This window comes from Sapajus apella, unplaced genomic scaffold (genome assembly GCF_009761245.1).
Source record: "Sapajus apella isolate SASKATOON/1434 unplaced genomic scaffold, GSC_monkey_1.0 scaffold49, whole genome shotgun sequence".
Taxonomy (NCBI): domain Eukaryota; kingdom Metazoa; phylum Chordata; class Mammalia; order Primates; family Cebidae; genus Sapajus; species Sapajus apella.
The window spans coordinates 5,970,174-5,990,237 of record NW_022436989.1 but is presented as its reverse complement, the minus strand read 5'-3'; the positions used below and the strand labels follow the sequence as shown (position 1 = coordinate 5,990,237).

The window sequence follows — 20,064 nt, the reverse complement described above, 5'->3', positions numbered from 1 at the left end:
CACACACACACACACACACACACACACACACACACACACACACACACAAAGGCTGGAAAATAATGCCAAATGGGGAACCATGGAATACTCACAGAATTATGAATGTCAAGTGCAGAACATGATTCTCTGACAACAGACCACTGATACTGGGAAGAAAAGAAAAACAATATCTGTGTGTACAAAGAGAGTATCTATACACACATGCACACACATGCATGTTAGGATGCTACATAAAGTCACTGTACCAGTTAGCATGCCCTATCATTTGTTTCATAGAAGACGTCTCTCCATCATCTGAATGAGAGTTTATAGGCCAGGGTTATAATTAAGGATATTTCAGGAGTTTTATACAAAGTTCCAATGCAGATGTTTCACCTTTACCAAAACATGTGTATTGAGATTTTACCAGATATATTAAATGATTATGTATTTCTCTTATTAGAGCCTTTAAGAGTGGACCCTATTGGGGCCGAAAATGTAATATCATTTTTAATATACTTATTAGAAAATAACTTTTTAATGGAGTTTCACTCGTTACCCAGGCTGGAGTGCAATGGCACCATCTCGGCTCACTGCAACCTCCACCTTCCAGGTTCAAGCAATTCTCCTGCCTCAGCCTCCTGAGTAGCTGGGATTACAGGCATGTGCCACCGTATCCGGCTAATTTTGTATTTTTGGTAGAGACGGGGTTTCTCTATGTTGGTCAAGCTGGCCTTGAACTCCCAACCTCAGGTGATCTGCCCGCCTCGGCCTCCCAAAGTTCTGGGAGTACAGACGTGAGCTACAACACCCGGCCAAGAACATATCTTTAAGAAGATGTTAGGAAAGGGCAGAAAATGAGATGAGCCTGGAGTATTTTCGTAGTACCACACGGTAAGGAACTTCCCCAAAAAAAAGGATGTGGGCACGTCCAAGGGCCACTGGAGCCCGCACAAAAGAGTGTCTCATGGCCAAAGAGGGAACAACTTAAGGAATAATAAAAGTAACATCGAATTGGATTTTACCCACAACATAAGATAAATATCCCAGGGTTCTACTGATACAAGTAAAGGATTGCATAAATAGATATTGAGGGAAAATAGATTAACCTTCCTTACAAAAAAATTACAAAAATTGATGCAGCTACTCCCTAGCCCAGGAGTTGTTGAATGTGGGTATGTGGGAGTTCATGACTAGCTTCCAAAAATTGGAGTGTAGAAAAGGAAAAACAGTAACTTTACAGTGAGAAATCTGGCAAACACTACTTTAACCAAATGACAAAGATTAGCATCATCGATAATGTCATACAATTAGCATGAACGCCGTGATATGATGTGACAAGAAGTGCACTTTCCCTCTGTGGTACTCCGTCCCAAGGCCCATAATCCCAGTCTAATCATGAAAAAAAAATCAGGCGGCCGGGCGCGGTGGCTCAAGCCTGTAATCCCAGCACTTTGGGAGGCCGAGGCGGGTGGATCACGAGGTCAAGAGATCGAGACCATCCTGGTCAACATGGTGAAACCCCGTCTCTACTAAAACTACAAAAAAATTAGCTGGGCATGGTGGCGCGTGCCTGTAGTCCCAGCTACTCAGGAGGCTGAGGCAGGAGAATTGCCTGAACCCAGGAGGCGGAGGTTGCGGTGAGCCGAGATCGCGCCATTGCACTCCAGCCTGGGTAACAAGAGCGAAACTACGTCTCCAAAAAAAAAAAGAAAAAAAAATCAGGCATACACAAAGTGAGGGACATTCTATGAAAGACCTGACCTGTGTGCCTTTAAGCTGTCAAGGTGGTGAAAAATAAGGAAAGCTTGAGAAACTGTCATGGACAAGAGGTGACTAAGGACACATGACAACTAAATGCAATGTGGTATCTTGGATGAGATCCTGGAACAGCAAAGGGACATTAATTTAAAAACTAGTGAAATTCAAATAAAGTGTGGAGTTGAGATGTTAACACATTAGGGGAAATGAAAATTGGGTGAGGAGTATACAGGAGATGCTTGTACAGGTATTGATGGACTTACGACCTATGCAACTTACGACCATTCGACTTTACGACCACAATAGCTAGTCGCAACTGCCCCGCGTCTGGCAGCGCAAACGTTGCCCAGCTGGGCGTACGACAGTGCGGACCAGCTTCCGGCAGCACTACCGTCTCCGCATGCATACAGCCTACTCAACTTACGACCAAATCGTGTTACGACCAGTCTGTCGGAACCAATTGTGGTTGTAAGTCGAGCACTAGCTGTACTGTCTGCAAATTTTCTGCAGATCTAAAGTTAGTCCAAATTAAAGGGTTTTTTTTTTTTTTATAGGAAGACATATTAGTAAGCTTATAGGACAGACTTTTATCAATGTGTGCACACATCATGGACACATCATGGATGAAAGCAAGAGGATTTCAGGGAATGGAAAAGTTTGGAATCATTTGAGTCAGGAAGTCATAGTAGACGATTCTTAATAATCAAGGCTGGCAGGCGTTTAAGAGTAATTTGGCGGGTTTGACACATTCCCTGCTGCAAAGTATCTTACAGTCTCTATCAAGTCCACTCAGCCAGAGCAGGGTGGGAGCTAAATGATGAGCCAGCAGATTTAGGCAGGGCAACAAGCTCAACAAAAGTACTCAGGAAAAATTAAAAAGTTAATGTTCTCTCCTCTAGACTAATGAAAACGGAGACGTATGGAAATTGAAACTCCCAAAACAGCCCACCATAAACAATGACATTAGATATTGAAATAGGCCACTAAACTAACTCCATTTCCCAAGTCTCAAAAGACCATCAATGAAATCTCTACCTCTGGGATGGTTTAGATGCCGCCTTGTGTATTACCTTCTTCGTCTGACAATTATAACTGTGTGAATGCCTATTGGGTAGTCTCTCAAGCAAACCTGAGGTTCTTTCCATTGATTTTTTCCCTTCCCTTCCTTTTCCCTTCCCTTCCTTTTCTCTTCCCTTCCCTTTCCCTTCCCTTCCCTTTTCCCTTCCCTTCCCTTTCCCTTCCCTTTCCTTTCCCTTCCCTTCCTTTTCCCTTCCCTTCCCTTTCCCTTCCCTTTCCTTTTCCCTTCCCTTCCCTTTCCCTTCCCTTTCCCTTCCCTTCCCTTCCCTTTTCCCTTCCCTTCCTTTTCCCTTCCCTTCCCTTTCCCTTCCCTTCCCTTTCCCTTCCCTTCCCTTTTCCCTTCCCTTCCTTTTCCCTTCCCTTCCTTTTCCCTTCCCTTCCTTTTCCCTTCCCTTCCCTTTCCCTTCCCTTCCCTTTCCCTTTCCTTCGTTTCCTTTCTTTTCTTTTGAGACAGTCCCCGTTTTACCCTCAAAACTAATCACTAGTTCAGAGTCCTAGCTCCATACTTTAGCTTTGCCTGTTTTTTGACATAAATGGAATCATATTCTCTATGTCTGTCTTCTTTCATTCATTACTATGCCTGAAAGAGTCAGCCACATGATTGCACACAGATGCAATAGATATATATAAAATCTCTTTCAATACTTAATGTATTACACTGTATGGATAAACTACAATACATTGTCCATTCAACTATAGTTGGATATTAGGGAGGCATCCTACTGTGAACAATGAAAATAATGCTTTGATAAGCATTCGTGTGCATGTCTTTCATTAACCTGAGCACACGTCTGTTTGATATATACATAGAATTTAAATTTTATGGGTTAAAATATCAAAAGATGTGTTTAATGTAGTAGATACTGCTAACAGTTTCCCAAAGCAGCTATGAATGAAGTCCTACCAGAAGTTATGAGAGCTACAGATGCTCCCCATTTTCATCAACACTTTGGTCACTGTCCATTACTTTAATTTTAGCCATTCTGGTGTTTGTATAATGGTGTATAATTTTGTACTTCATTGATAACTAATGACGTCAAGCACCTTTTCATGCATTTACTGCCCATCTGGATATCTTCTTTTGTGAAGTTCCTGTTTGAGAGTCTTCCTCACTTTTGTGTTGGGCTGTCTATGTTTTTCTTATTGATTTGTAGGTGCTCTTTACATACCCTGGATTAAAATTCTTTGTCAAAGTGTGTGTTAAAAATATAGTCTTCTAAAATAAATTATATATATGTGTGTGTGTGTGTGTGTGTGTGTCTCTCTCTCTATATATATATATATCCTTCCACTTTGTGATTTGCCTTTCATGCTGCTAATCAAATATTTTATAGACAAAAGCACTGAGTTCTAATGTAGTCCAGTTTACTAATCTAATAAATTGGGATTATTAAAACTGCTTCAAAATTTTTCCTTAGTCAAGTTGATGGGGATTCTAGAAGCCTCATCGTTTCACTTTCCAATTTAGGTCTATGGCTCATGTTAAACTGATTCATATTTAAAAAGAAATCAATGTGTATTTTTAATGTGGATATACAACTGACCTAGCACTCTTTTTTGAAAAGATTATCTCTTTCCCATTACATTACAGAGTCATTTTTGTCTTAAACCAAGTATCTATATCTGCACAGGTCTGTTTCTGCACTGTCTAGTTTGTCCATTGATCTATTTGTTTATCCTTGCACCAATACCACACTGCTTTAATAAATCTAGCTTTAGATTAAGGTTTGATATCTGGAAGCAGGCTAACTTTGTTCTTTTTAAAGATTGTCTTGGCTATTGTTGGCCCTTTTCAACACACACACACACACACACACACACACACACACACACATGCTTGTTGACATTTTAACTGGAAATGGATCTAGTCTATAGATCAATCTGGGGGAGAATTAAAAAGAGGACTTACCAGCTTTTATTAAATTTATTCCTAAGTACTTGACATTTTTATGCTAGTGTAAATGGTGATTTTTTTAAAGTTTTATATTGGAATTTTTTTCTAACTAAATTTTGCATATTGGCTTTGAATCCAGTGGCCCTGATAAATCCAGTGACAGTATAATCATTAAGTATATCTGTAGCTTATTTTGTATTTTATTTTTTTATATTATACTTTTAAGTTCTGGGGTACAGGTACAGGATATGCAGGTTTGTGACATAGGTATACATGTGCTGTGGTGGTTTGCTACAATCATCCCTCCATCATCTACATTAGGTCTTTCTCCTAATATTATCCCTCCCCAATACTCCCACCCCCTGCTGTCCCTCCCCTAGCCCCCACATCCCCCAACAGGCCCCAGTGTGTGATGTTCCCCTCCCTGTGTCCATGTATCCTCATTGTTCAACACCCACTTATGAGTGAGAACATGCGGTGTTTGGTTTTCTGTTCTTGTGTCAGTTTGCTGAGAATGATGGTTTCTAGCTTCATCCATGTCCCTGCAAAGGACATGAACTCATCCTTTCTTATGGCTGCATAGTATTCCATGGTGTATATGTGCCACGTTTTCTGTATCCAGTCTGTCCATGATGGGCATTTGTGTTGGTTCCAAATCTTTGCTATTGTAGACAGTACCACAATATTTTGTATTTTCAAATGTACACAATCATATTGTCTGCTAATAGTGACAATGTCATTACGCGTTTCAATTCTTACATTTTTATCTCTTTTTCTTGCCTTATTGTGTTGTCTGTGACTTCCTGTACAATGCTAACGAGAAGTGATGACTGTGGGCATCTCTGTCTCCCTCACAATCTACACGGACAATTTTTCAATAGTTCACCATTAACTGTGGTTCTTTTTTGAAGAAATTGTTTATCAGAATAGTAAAGATTGCTTTTATTTCTTGTCAGTTGAGAACTTTATCATGCATGGGTATATAATTTCATCAAATCCTTTTTCTTCATCTATTGAGATAGTTGTATGGTCTTACTCTTTTGTTTTATTAATAGGATAAAATACAGTAATTGATTTTCAAATTTCATATCAACTTTGCATTACTGGAATAAAATGAATTTTGTTATGATACATTATTATTATGTATGACAGTATTCATTGCTTATTTTTTAACCATATTTTATCATCTAAACAACTAGTGCCTTGAAGGCAGTATTCTTATACTATTAATATTTTGCATTTTTCTATATTAATCATAACACTGCAGTTATATTGTAATGCTGCTTACACAACTTTAAACATCTTCAAGGAAGGGACCCTGCACTGGTCTTTATATTTAATAGCATTGTTAATAACACAGTACATGTCGAATAAGTGCTTGTTGAATTAAAGACCTCACAGCTTCCTAACACATTATCTTTCACATGAAAGACACTCAGTAAATATCTGGTGACTGATGAGTCTGCCAGTTGGCACTTTTTTATGTGAATGAGTCCCATCTTCTCAACTTAACTCCTCATGTTATTGCCTGATCAGACCTAACAACATACTAGTGGGAGCTCGACAGTAGCTCAAGTCAGTGAAACACAAGGCTCGTTGCCTACTCTGGAGGATAAAGAAACGTGTTTATCACCCAATGGCTATGACATCCAGTCCCATCATGCCCAGGCAGGTAGTTCAACTGGGGCCCACTTCAAATGTCAGGCACAAGAAGACTTTCCAGTGCAGATAAGGCTACCTGGGAAAGTTTGTCTCATCCTTCATTTAACTTTCTTAAACGCTAGATTTGTGATTTGAGATATTGGGCTCGTTTTTCTATCTTTCTGAGAAAATTTTAAATGTGTTTTTTTGGTGAAAAGGGCTATCTCTTAACCGCCACAGTTTGACCTTTCAACTGTATCACAACATTAACCCTAAACTTTTAGCACACACTCTGTGCAGGTACAAATCTTAAGCAATTGGGTAATTTTAATATCCCCAATATATAAAGTTTAAGCAACATTTCTGGTGTGAGAGCCTGCCATAGACTCCACCCCTGTCTAACTATGCCATCTATTAGTCAATTCAGTATGAGAACGTAACTATTAAAACTACCGCCATGTCCCAGAAGTTCAAAGGACTCATCAAATTTATTTGGAGAAGAACTAAAAAATGTTAACGATAAGTTTAAACCTGAGATAAATACAGAAGTCTATAGAGAGAAGTAAAAACTTTTAAAGAAACTAGCCAGAAATTGGCATGTAGCCATTATATGGAAGAAGAGATGAAAAAGAAACCTTAAATTCAATCACCCTGAGCTTCTCAAATTAAATATATTAAATATGATCTGTCCCTATGATTATGTTAAAATAAGTCAATAAGCCACACCCAAGAGAGTTCAAGGAAACCAAAACTTATTCAAAATACACTGGAATGTCAACTTGCAGTGAGAGAAGACCCTTAGTGGGTGGGTATATATTGACTGTAGTGGTGACAAGGACAACAATGGACATACCCTGAGACCCTCTGGAAGATGCGCAAGAGACTTCTAAACTTTCACATCTTGACTGATGAGTTGGAGGCAGAGAATCCTGCCTCCACCTACTGCTTGTCTGTGTTGCTTATCTAAAACCGCAGGAAATGATCCCGGTAAATGTTAATGTTCTTAAGCATCTGCCAGACTGTTTGTTTCTTGGAATTTTTAATGGAGCATTTTAAAGGTTCATTCCCTTAGGTTGAACCCTGTCTTCTGGTGCTTTACGCATCCACTCCGTGTGGTAGAGTATTTTCATGGATCTGCTCCGTGGGACAAAAATGGCATTACATAACATGAGCCTAGACCTCTGTGACCACGTGTGCTCCAATCCATTTATCCTTTGCTTCTCATGTGAATAATTTATTCCAGGAGGCAAGTGTGTACTTGGCATTTATTTACTATTCACTGGTAACATAAACTCTATTTAAGTAGGTGCAAATTCACACTTAGAGGAGACAATCTTTTTTTTTAAGTGTGAGGCACTTACTAAAGAAACCAAGATACTATGGCTCACTACAAGTGCGAACATTAAGGATTCAGCTTTTACTCTTTACCAAGTCTGTCTTCTGCTCTCTCTTTCAATTTTAAATAGGCTGTCTGAGACATCTTGCAGATAAATGAAACATTGCTTGACTAAATTCCATCCACCAGCACAAGCTGGGACGAGAAGCAGGAGTTGGAGACGGGATAAGGAGTTCGTCTCTGCTAGCAGGACTAGCTGAGAGAGTGAGGACCAGAAAAGTCAGCCTCAGAATGGCCAGCCAGGGAGCAAGCAAAGACCCCACTAGCCAGGAAGAGTCAGGCCCCGGGAGGATGGACGGGAAGTCAGGCAAAGAGACAGCACAACGTGCCCAGGACAGTGAGCCAGCCTTGCAACCAAGAGCTCTGCACCCTGCATCCAGGATTATCATGCAGGCTGATCTCAAACTTGAAATCTGGAAGCTCTCTGGGTGGAGTGGGGTAGAGTGGGAGGACTCAGCCCGAGAGCCAGGCAGCACCTGAGGACTCATTACGCCTACAGGTACCGCGTGTTGGGCATTTCACACGGGCCAAACACTGCACTACAGACTTGTATGCTGCAGTAGTCTTGTGAGGGTTGGTCACAGATGTTCTCTTCCCTCTGGGTCTTAGTTAGATCCCCCTGTGCTACTGTTGAAGTGAGCCTTGACCATGAACTTTTCTTTGGCCGATACACATGAGTCACATGAACGGATGATATCTGGGTGGAAGCACTGAGAGCCAAAATCATTACATGATTTTCCGACTGCCCTTTAGCTGCTCCGGCAGTCATAGAAACAAGTATCAGGATGGAGCTTCCATCAGGCAAGGCAACCAAGAGGAGGATGGTCCCCAGCCAACTGGCACAGGTGAGACATGCGAGGGGGAAAATACACTTTGGTGGGGTCCACGTCTCTGACATTTGGAGACTGTACACTCCTGCAGCACTGACATGGATTGTCTTGTGTCATCACGGCAAACCTACGACTCCTCTAAGGAGGAACGCAGCTGTGCCTCTTGGTAACTGTGAGCCCTTTGCCCACAGAATTAATAGGAAATAAAATCAGAGTCTAAACCCAGGTCCATCTCACCAGAGCACCTACTCATAACCACACTTTGACAGGAGCCAATCGAATAGGAGAGAAAATAACACATCTCCATCTTCATAAATAGTACAAGGAGACCCCTGGACAGTGCAGCTGGCGTAAAGCCAGGCAACAAAGTATGGTAGGCTTTGCATCTCTCCCCCTTTAAAAGAGAAAAAAGTTCAAGAAAGCATGTAGCACCAAAGGATGCCAGCTCAACACCATGCTATCCTCTGGGATAGTCATCTCTTATTAAATAGTTACTTTCAAAGCGACCCAGTCCTAGGGAGGCTGCAAGAGCAGGGTTGGATTGGGGGGTTGGAAGTCGTCCGTTGCTCCTCTTGCTTTGCTGGACCAGAATCCTTCGCTTTTATATTAGGACCTAAAGACAAGATCCTGCAGAGAACAGAACTTCCACCGTTTCCCAAGCCTAAAGCCTTCCAAAGCTCTAGACATTCCGAGGCAGAACAAGAAACAAAAGATTTTAACAGCCAAGAGCATTACTTGTAACTAATAAAACAACATTCTGTGTATAGCCAGCAATTTTACTTTTTCCTGAAATTTCCAAGTAGAATTCAAAGTCCAGAGTTCTTGTTCTAAAACATGGCTTCCTTGCAGCTTCTAATTCATGGTTTCAGTATGGAAAGATTCCCTATATACATTTATTTCTTAGTATGGGCTCATCTTAAGTGTCAATCAACCAGTGATGGAAACCATATTTAAAGATTGATTCCAATCCTCAACTAATTCAGGTCATTTTTCTCTTGTCCAACCTGAGAATTGGTCTAGTTGCCTTTAAATCAGAAAAGAAGAAATAAATTGTTCCCACTTTTAGCAACGTGGGTGGAAATACATTCTTTAGTATTCTTCTTTATATCACCTTATTGACTTTCAGATTCATCTGTCCCTCTGATATCTGGACAGAGCCCACACACTGCCACATTTCATTTCAGGGAATTCTGTTATTATTATGACCAAATATGTGTGTCATTTGAAGTAATTACTTATTTATTTCCTTAATACTTAGATTGGCTTTTAAAGCACCAGCAAAATAACTGAGTAGGTTGTTTTCAGGCATATGATCTCCATCATAATTATGAATGTATTTTTTCAACATAATCAAAAAGTGGCCATCCATCTGATTAGACAGACCAGAAGGGTGTTTTTAAACTACCATATGTCACCTTTGAATTTCACATGACACACTCATCCTAATCCCTGCAACATTTGAATTAGAAGGTACCTCGTACGTTCGGAATGTTGTTGACAGTGAAGTCAACATTACCTTTTCATGCTTTCTGTAGCAGTGATACTAGGTTACATTTATTATAGGTTTTTGACATCTCAAATATTAATTTCTATTACAAATTACCATCAAACTACCTGAAATATTATAGTGTATTCAACATGACCTGTATTATAAATACCTAGCTCTCGAATTAACATAAAATTTACATTTGTATACTAACATAATCTTTCACAGCATCTTAATTTTCATTCATTAAAAATGTTTGTGGATGTTTCCAAAGAGCAAGACAATAAATACCACCAAGAAATTTATCTAAAGTCCCCTTTCTAATTGAAAGAGGATGTAGAGAAAAACGTCAGAATAGATATACGCATCTCTCATGAAATGTAATTGAAAAAGTAAAATAAATGCTACACTGATTTAAATATCAAATGAGGAGAGTGATTTTTAAAAAAATGAATTCAGTGCTCTCTTTTGAAGCATCTGAGTGAAAAAGAAAGCACAGAGGCACACATGCTTTTAAACAATCACATCTTCCTTTCCTTGCAGTCTGATCCTCAGAGGAGGCTAAGCATCCTATGCTCACGCAGAAAGGTGAGGCTGCTGGGGCCCACATGGTATGACTTGATACTTTCAATGAAAATCTTAAAGTGAGAAAACATTTAAGTATAATGTGTGCACCACTTATGACTCAAGATATAGTCATAGAAGGCTGCACTACTGATTTTCAGTAAGAGAATAAAAGAAATAGACCAGCTACAAGCACAAGCTGCAAATGAACACACATCCAGAGTGAAACTAAAACGAAGATATGTTCTATCACCCTCTCAAGGCTAGACTGTTCTCGCTGATACTAAAATCAGCCACATCATTGATTATAGGCTCTTTGCATGTAATACATAAAGATGCTATTTGCCCCCTTTAAACTCATAACACCGCCAGCCCCTTCACTAATGCTGGAGAGGGCATTTTTAATGGACACTGTTGCCTTTGAAACAGCTTGCCAACCTATAAATCTTCAGAGACTTCCATGGTCTTAAGGATATGAGGCATCCTTTTGACATTAGCAAATGGCTGTCTACACGCAAAACAGTGCTTGTTACCCAACTCAAAGCTTCGTATCAGAGCTCTCAATGACCTCATCAGGCCCTCAGAAAGCAGGTACGGACTTTCCTTTCAGATTGTAACGGAGAAAAGCCCCTTCTTTGCCTGTTTCCTCCTGGGAAGAAGCCTGCTGGTGCTGCAGAGCCCAGGAGGAGCGCTTTGGGGGGGGCAGATGGGATTCAGGTCGGTGCAGCAGTTGGAAATGAGTGAGTTCCAGGAGTTCTTGGTCTTTTTCTTTTTTTTTTTTTTTTTTTTTTTTTTAAATCATTGTTGGCGTATTGACCCAAATACAAGGAAACTTCTGCTTATGAGCAGACTCGATTTGGGTTCTGCAGCTCCGCAGGAGGAAATAGCATCTTCTCCCTAGCTAGTTGTGCTGCACTCTTGAGATAATTCTCTTAAGTTTAATTTTAACATTTGGTTTAAGAAGACGCTGATGGATCAAATTTGAAACTGGATCCACTAAACGCCTTTTTAGAAGGGTTTTTTTCTTTCAAAATAGCAAGCCTTAGGAGCTCAACTCCAGAGCCAATAACGCTTCACGTGAAGTCAGCACTACTGGGAGTGGAGGTCCCCTCTCACCGGCCCCCACCCACCAGAGCGGCGGATTTCTGGGGAGCCTCAGCATCGGCTCCTTTTTAGCCTTTCTACTTGCAACGCGCAAATATCTCCCTAGTTGGGCTCAAGTAGAAAGGATCGCCAACTGCTCATCCCAGCGGATACTCTGCAGAAAACTCGAATGGCTTGTGCGCGGGTCCACACTGGTCGCTAGTGGCGCCAACTTTACTCATTTGTTAATCTGTGTTTCTGGGCTGAGTAAAACCCCAGAGACGCGGGCAAACGCCCCCTCTAAAGCCCACTACCATGCCCCGCCGGGTTGCTCGGAGCCACACTGTGGCACCTCCACTTCTTGCTCATTCTGCACAGGCACCCCAACACCACACTGCAAATGAACCCTACAGGGAGACGCGGGTGGGCAGGTCGGGTCAGCAGGTACCAAGAGGAGCCCGAAAGGGGACCTGCCCTCCCCTCTCCGCAGCCAGGGCATTAAGGCAAGAAACTGCAGGAAGAGAAGCCCCCGGATCCGACCTAGGCCGGGGGCGCCTGCGGGATCCCCTCGCCTGGCCCCCGCGCCCCACGCGCTAGCTCCTGCCACCACCGTGGGGAGGGTGCGTGTGGCAGGTGCCCGGCCGAGGCCCCCGGGAGCGAGTCGCCCTTACGTGCTCCAGCTTGTCTTTCCTCCGGAGCCAGACGCTGGCGCTGTAGTCCTGCTGCTTGACGCTGCTGTAGAAGTTCGCGCCCACTCGGGTCAGGCTTGGGCAGGGCTCCTTGGGGCGGCTTTTGAGCCTCATCTGCTCGAAGCCCTCATGCGGGGAGGCCGAGAGCCACTCGTGCTGCCGGATCTCCATCCTGACATGACCGGGCGGCCGCCGGCGCGCAGCGGACTCGGGACGAGCGCGCGGGGAGCCGGGCGCGGAGGGCGAGCGGGAGGCCGAGCGGGAGCCGGAGGTGGAGCCGGAGACCCAGCTGGAGGAGCGCGGGGAGCTGAGCGCCCGCCGGGAGCGCGGCCGGCGGGAGGGGGCGGTCGCGGGAGGAGCGGGGCGGAAGGAGGGAGGGCGCGGGGCGGGGAGAAGGGGCCGGAGGGGGCGGGCGGGGAGAAGGGGCCGGAGGGGGCGGGCGGGGAGAAGGGGCCGGAGGGGGCGGGCGGGGAGGGGAGCCGGCTCCGGGCAGACACAAGTGCCCGGTGCGGCGGCGGCGGCTGCGGTCCCGAGCGGGCGCTCTGCTCGCCGGCTCCTTGCGGGTCCGATTGGGACCCGGGCCGGCTCCGGGGCGGCGGCGGCGGCGGGGGTGGGGTGCTGTGGGAGGGGCCGCCGCCGGCCCAGCCAGCCCGCGCCCGCAGGTTGGTGCAGTGAGGAGCCGCCGCCGCCCGCCGCGGGGCCCAGGGCTGCGAGCCCGGCCGCCGCCCCTCCTGCCGCGCCCAGGCCCGGGCGGCCCGGCTCCCGCTGCGCACCCGCCTCCCCCGAGCCCGCTTCACCTCTCCTTGCGCAGCTTTACTGGAAAGCCAGCCGGCGAGGGGAGAAGTGAGCGCCGTCTCCGCGCCTCCTCCCTCCTGCCGGCTGAGCGCGGGGACGGCTCCCGAGGGAGACACTCAGGAAACCACCTCCGCCCTTCCCCCTCCCCCGCCCCCGGCTCGCCCGGGCTGCGCCTTCCCCTATTCCGAAAGTTCACTAACTTCCCAGCCCGAGGGACTTAGAGCAGAGGGTGCCCAGCGTTCACCCCAGAAAACCGCCAGGAGACTTGTGTTTTCTGGAGCCTTGCAGGCGCCTTTCATCCGAGGATGTGGCCATGCAGATGCGCCCGCGCGCGGTAGCCCGGCGGGCAGGCGGGACCGGTGGCTCCTCAGCCCTGGGCGTCCACCTAGAGCAGGGCTCCCGGGCCGCACCCAGCCTGATCCTGGGGAGGGTGATCCAGGATCCTCCGCAGCGCTCCGCCTGAGCCGTGGCTGTTTCTTAGGTGGACGTGGCCCTTCTGCTGTGCGTGTCTCTCTTCTGTGTTTCTAGGCCCCTAGGGTCAAGGCTTTCCCTCCGGAGCCCAGCCAAGCGTGATGATGATTAGGAACAAGGTGACGTGTTGGTGATTACATCTTAAATCTCTTTATCTTTTGCTATGTTTGGAGTCAACCCTCTCGAAACATTTTTTGGTTTTATCTACATGCTAAACAGCTGGTGTTCGGGGTGTCTTGTGTCTGGTTAAAAGCTTGGGAAGTGGATGCAAGCTGGAGAGGTATACAGGGGATTTTAGAACGTGTTGCCAAAGGTAAACCGAAGGCTCTCTAGCCCTTGACAGAGGCGTCCTGCTTGGATGACTGTTTCAAAGACATTCTGGCTGGAATCTGACAAAGTTTTAAGGAGGACAGGGATTGTGTTTCATATCTTTTCAAAGTCTCCATTTAAAAAATTAGTAGGTAAAAACAGTAGTTGAAATAAAATCCTGTGCACAGTCAATATGGGATGAAACGACTAAACACAAATGCACACGTTCTGGTTGCGCTAGGTTGGTTTTCTTAGGAGCTGAACTATGGTGTGTAATAGATGTCCCGACCTGCGGGGTGTCGCTGTCTCACATTATCTGAAACATAAATGTTAATACCCTTCCTTTTCAGTGAGGGAACTGAGGCACAAGCAGAAATTACACTTCAAAACAAGGATATGAACCAGGTTTAAATGGCTGTGAAGGGCAGGTGGAGTGGCTCAGGTGTGTAATCCCAGCCCCTTGGGAGGAGAAGGGGGAGGAGGCGGGAGGATCACTTGAGTTCCAGACCAGCCTGGGCCCAGACCAAAAATAAAATAAATTAGCCAGGCGGAGTGGGGCGCGTCTGTGGTTTCAGCTACCTGGGAGGCTGGGGCAGGAGGATCGCTGAGGCCTGGAAAGAGGAGGCAGCAGTGAGCTGAGGTTGCACTGCAGCTTGGGGGACAGAGCAAGACCCTGTCAAAAAAAAAAAAAAAAAAAAGAGGGAGAGAAAGAAAAAAAGAAAAGGAAAGAGAAAGAAAGAACAAAAGAAAGAAAAAGAAAGAAAAGAAAGAAAAAGAAAAGAAAGAAAGAAAGAAAGAAAAGAAAGAAAGAAAGAAAGGAAGAAAGAAAGAAAGAGAGAGAGAGAAAGAGTCAGCAGGCTTTGAAAACTACACATTCCATTGTATAGTATCTCTGATTTTTTATTATTATAATTTTGCCCTACTATTCACTCGCTCCCAGTCTTTACTATTACAGTTTAGCCTTCACAGCTTATGCTTTCTTTAAAGTGTAACCACACAATTTAAATGACTATAAACAATTGCATAGTCTTTTATAATATTGTTATTAGAAAGATCTTATTACCCTTCTGCAAAGAATACTTCTGCATTTTGCAGAAGATTAGGTATTTGGTATATCCAAACCTTGACAAATGATAGATGTCCAATTCAGAGTAATAATGGGGTGTTCTACTGTAGAAGAATTTAAACAGATGATTTCCATATTGTGCCAGGTTCTCATTCTTAAACTGAATAGATTTTGTTTAAACTATACCTTTATAGGACTTTACACAGTGTTTGCAGTAGTTGCTACGACCTCCTTTTTTCTTTTTCTTTTTTTTTTTTTTGAGACGGAGTCTTGCTCTGTCACCCAGGCTGGAGTGCAGTGGTGCCATCTGGGCTCACTGCCATCCCCACCTCCCAGGTTCAAGCAGTTCTCATGCCTCAGCTGCCCAAGTTGCTGGAGTTACAGGCACTCAATACCCCACCCAGCTAATTTTTTTTTTTTTTTTTTTTTTTTTTTTTTTTTTAGTAAAGACAGGGTTTCACCATATTGCCCAAGCTGATCTCAAACTACTGACCTCAAGTGATCCATCTGCCTCAGCCTCCCAAATTGCTTGGATTACAGGCATGAGCCATACGCCCAGCCAATCTCCATATTTTGAAGCGAGTACACTGGTGGCATATATATTACAGCATACTACTGATTTAAGCATTATAATTAATTCATAGATCATATTTGTTACGATCAAAAATACAAGTACACATTTTTACAGTTTCATACTTAACTTACATAGTATACAGTGGCAGACTAAATGAACCCAACAAGTTCAAATACACCTGGTTGCAGTCTTCTTCATAATTGTTTTTCTATCTTGGATTCTTGTCCAAGTTCATCATTTATGACAGTAATATGGAACTCACTTGTTGACTTTCAAAAGAATATGTCATATAAAACTGACCCCAATTGAAACTGTTGTAGGGAAGAAAAATGCTATTTCTGAAGATTGCCAATTATGAGAATGTTGCACCAAAAATATTATTGAAATGTATAAATATGACTGAATTGATACATTAACTTCCATAGCACATTTTCCAGTACATTTTCATAGCCATTACATTTTCTGAACGCAGCATAGGTGTTATGAACTATCTGTCCTAGTAACCCATTGGCTTCTTGGGAGCTGGGGCCGTTCCTGATTCTTTGCCATACTGTTAGTGCTTTACATATAATGAGCATCCAATAAACCATGGTGAATAAATGACTGAATGGGTGCTAACACTTGACAATATGTTTTTGCTTCTTTATTATGAAAAACAGTGGATTTGGCATTAAAATATTTAGATTTTAGTACTACATCCTTTAACTACTAAATTGTGACTTTCATGGTTTTCATTTTATTTCCATAGCCTTCAAGGTCATCCATTTGATGAACCTGAATGGGAGTAATCATTGCTACCTTACATGATTGCTACAGGGATGAACTGGCATAACACATGAGAAATTTGTGTATGGAGTCCTATGTTGCTGTTCTTAGAACTTTCAAGCATAGAAATATTCTTTATGTCATTCTAATAAGTTATTGTTTTCATTGGCAGCTATATCAATTAATCTTGATTGCTTATAATTAATTATAGAAACTGCACTTAGCTACAAATTTGCATCTCATTCATGTTTATATTTATTCCAAATACTTTACCTAAGTTGCCACTGGTGTGTTATACAATACCTTCAAACAATATAGAATACACAAGTAAAACACATATGAGGCATCAATATCTATTGAATTCAAACCTAAACTTAACAGCTGTCATTGACCAGGAATTGTTAATATTGTTTGAATTAGGCATTTTGTATTGTCATAAAATTTAAGACTGAAAGTATCAAGAAGTAACTGGGAGTATTTTATTAAACTTTTCATAGTAATGATAATACCTTACATTTCCATAATAGTTACATCTGTAGCACATGTCACATTTACTCCATGGAAAAATATTTGAAAGTAGCCTTGGTACTTGCTGTGGGTCCCAGTTTTTGAAAGGAGAAAACCAAAGGTCATGGAGGTTAAATGACCTGCCCAAGGCCACATAAGTCACAGAGTCTGGTCTAAAATCCAGGTGCATTGACTCTTAATAAAATATTTATTTTTTCACCATGTCTGATCAAAAAATCTCAAATGTATACTTTTTAGCAATTATATGTTGTATTTTTCACAGGTGTACTATTACTGAGTATTACATTTTGTCGAAGGTTTACTACTGAAGAATGAAACGTGTTAATACTTAGGCCTTCTCTAACCATATGCTTTATGTCCTCCTCGGTTACCCTTACACTATGCAAGACCATATAAAATCATTGACCCAAGAATGGCTCCATTCTTTGTTGTCAAGAAACAGATTTAGGCCGGGCTTGGTGGCTCACACCTGTAATGCAAGCACTTTGGAGGCCAAGGCGGGGCGGATCACCTGAGGTTGGGAGTTCAAGACCAGCCCAACCAACATGGTAAAACCCCGTTGTTGTTTTTTTTTTTAAAGAAATAGATTTAGCAGCTAAAAACAGCATTACTTTTCTAACCACATATGTTAAGTATAGGGTTATTTCTGTAGAAAAAATTGAATAATTTAATACCAGTAGAACAAAATTAAAGTAGTCCCAGATTGAAAATGTTTACTGAAGGACATGTAAGCGTGAGTATGAGAAGGGTCTTTTATGTTACAGTATTTTCTTTAGCCAAGTCATTGTTATTGATTCATTATAAAATGACAATGAAGGCTTTTTAAATGTTATGTTAAATTTTTAATAAAATGAACTTATCTATGTGCAAACTTACTTTCAACTAAAAATTCCCATCGTTTGACCACCTACTCCAGTCACTGTGTGGGATGGTCATTAAAGGCATTATATCATTTTTTTTCTCACAAAATGCTGCAAAGTAAACAGAGCTGTCTCTGTGTTACAGATGAGGAAACAAAGACCCATAAAGAGTGACTTGTCCAAGGGACACAGGGACAGAGGAGTCACACTATGCCTGAAACTCAGAGTGGCTGGACTCTAAATGCCTTTTCACAACACCAAACTGCCTGGTCTTGTTTGGGTACTTTACATCTCTGCTGGGCTGAGAGCCCCCACAGTGACCTGAAGAGGACTGGAGAGAAGGAGAGGTCAGCTAGCCCCCAGGATGAGATCCTGGTAGAGCGCGTTTATAGTGTGAGGTCGAGGGTCCCGTTTTATTTACACAAGGAGAACCAAATCAGATGGCACTGGGATATATGTATATATATATATATTTAGACGGAGTTATGCTCTTGTTACCCAGGTTGGAGTGCAATGGCGTGATCTTGGCTCACCGCAACCTCCACCTCCTATAATTCAAGCGACTGTCCTGCCTCAGCCTCTCAACTAGCTAAGATTACAGGTGCCCACCACCACACCCGGCTAGTTTTTTGTATTTTTTCAGTAGAGACGGAGTTTTACCATGTTGGCCAGGCTGGTCTCAAACTCCTGACCTCAGGTGGTCCACCCGCCTCGGCCTCCCAAAGTGCTGGGATGTTTCAGTTTCAAAATGTAGGCATGAGTAAGAATGACAGTGTGGCTTATATTATTGGTTGGTTGACAATCAACCAATCGTGAGGGTTCAACCATGATGCTTTACCTAATTGAATCTTTCAGGTTGCTGTGGATTGGTCACAAGGTTTGGCCTTGCAGTGCAGCCTTGGCCAGATCCATCACGTCAACACAGAGATTAGAAAATGACTATCCTAAGAATAAATAAGTAAATAAATAAATAGGATAGTTGAAATACTCTAGCACAGCTAAAAGCTTCTGGTCGGCAGCAAAAAACATCCAAATTCTCCTGACTCAGTGTAGGCGGATTAGATTAATCAGACACTTGCCTGAGTTGGCACTTAATTTGGCCTTTGTGCTCACAGCCATGGAATTGAGAATTAACTCTTCAAAATCACCCTGAGAGTCTAAATTCCACTTTGATTATCTGGGGTGATCCTTTATGTGTCAATCATGGTACCCGGCATAAAGTATGTGCAACTCAACATAAAAAAGGAAATATCTGATGATAATATAAGCCACACTGTCATTCTTACTCATGCCTACATTTTTTTTTTATTATACTTTAAGTTCTGGGGTACATGTGCAGGTCTTGCAGGATTGTTACATAGGTACACACATGCCATGGTGGTTTGCTGCCTCCATCCCCCCGTCACCTACATCAGGCATTTCTCCCAGTGTTACCCCTCCCCAACCTCCCCACCCCTGTCACCCCTTCCCTAGCCCCTCACCCCCAAACCATCAGTGTGTGATGTTCACCTCTCTGTGTCCATGTGTTCTCATTGTTCAACACCCACCTATGAGTGAGAACATGCAGTGTTTGGTTATCTGTTCTTATGTCAGTTTGCTGAGAATGATGGTTTCCAGATTCATCCATGTCCCTGCAAAGGACGTGAACTCATCCTTTTTCATGGCTGCATAGTATTCTGACTCATGCCTATATTTTTGAAACTGAAGCCTAACCTTAAGTCAAATGATATGAGAATGATGTATATTTACTACATTTGGACACCCAGGTAAAACAGACTTTGACTGTAATAGGGGTCTTGGCTTTCTTTTGCTTTATGTTCTTTTTCAAGAATCCATTGTTGCTATTGTTGTATAGTACATGCCATAAAACTATGAATACTTCTGACATCACCATTGGTTCACCTGTGCTAAAGACGAATGCAGTGGCTCCTTGGATCTTCTACATGCCTGACAGTGGGAGTCATTTTCTACAGCAAATTGCTTAAGTCTAAGCCATTGTGCACCATCTCAGTCTTTGTTCAAGTTCACTACTGATAGCTTCTGTACACTATACATATCTTTTGAAGGCAGAATGTGACATATTCATTTCCTAGCAATGAAACTCAGAAAGCTCAGAGCTAATTTTTATGCTTGGTTGCTAGAACTTTCTTTGATTTTAGGTTTTGAGGACAGTGATCTCCTCTTCCTTCCTGGTTCAGTGGTTCTAGTTCTTATCTTAGTCTTAATGATGTCGTGTTTCTGGTCTTTGTTTTTACTTTAAGCCACTCCCATGGCTGATTTTTTAAATGTATGCAGA

General features: G+C 42.8%; 1 protein-coding gene across 1 annotated transcript in view; it reads right to left on the bottom strand.

Annotated features, from left to right (window-relative positions):
• PLD5 (phospholipase D family member 5) overlaps nt 1-13,716 on the bottom strand; it is a 377,410-nt gene extending 363,694 nt beyond the window's left edge. Inside the window, exons 1-2 of the mRNA XM_032242218.1 lie at nt 13,440-13,716; nt 12,383-12,689 (exon numbers count right to left, since the gene is read on the bottom strand). Of these exons, the coding sequence (XP_032098109.1) occupies nt 12,383-12,689; nt 13,440-13,510 (378 nt within the window). The 5' untranslated portion in view covers nt 13,511-13,716. The remainder of the gene's footprint in view (nt 1-12,382; nt 12,690-13,439) is intronic.
• Nucleotides 13,717-20,064: the final 6,348 nt, after the last annotated feature.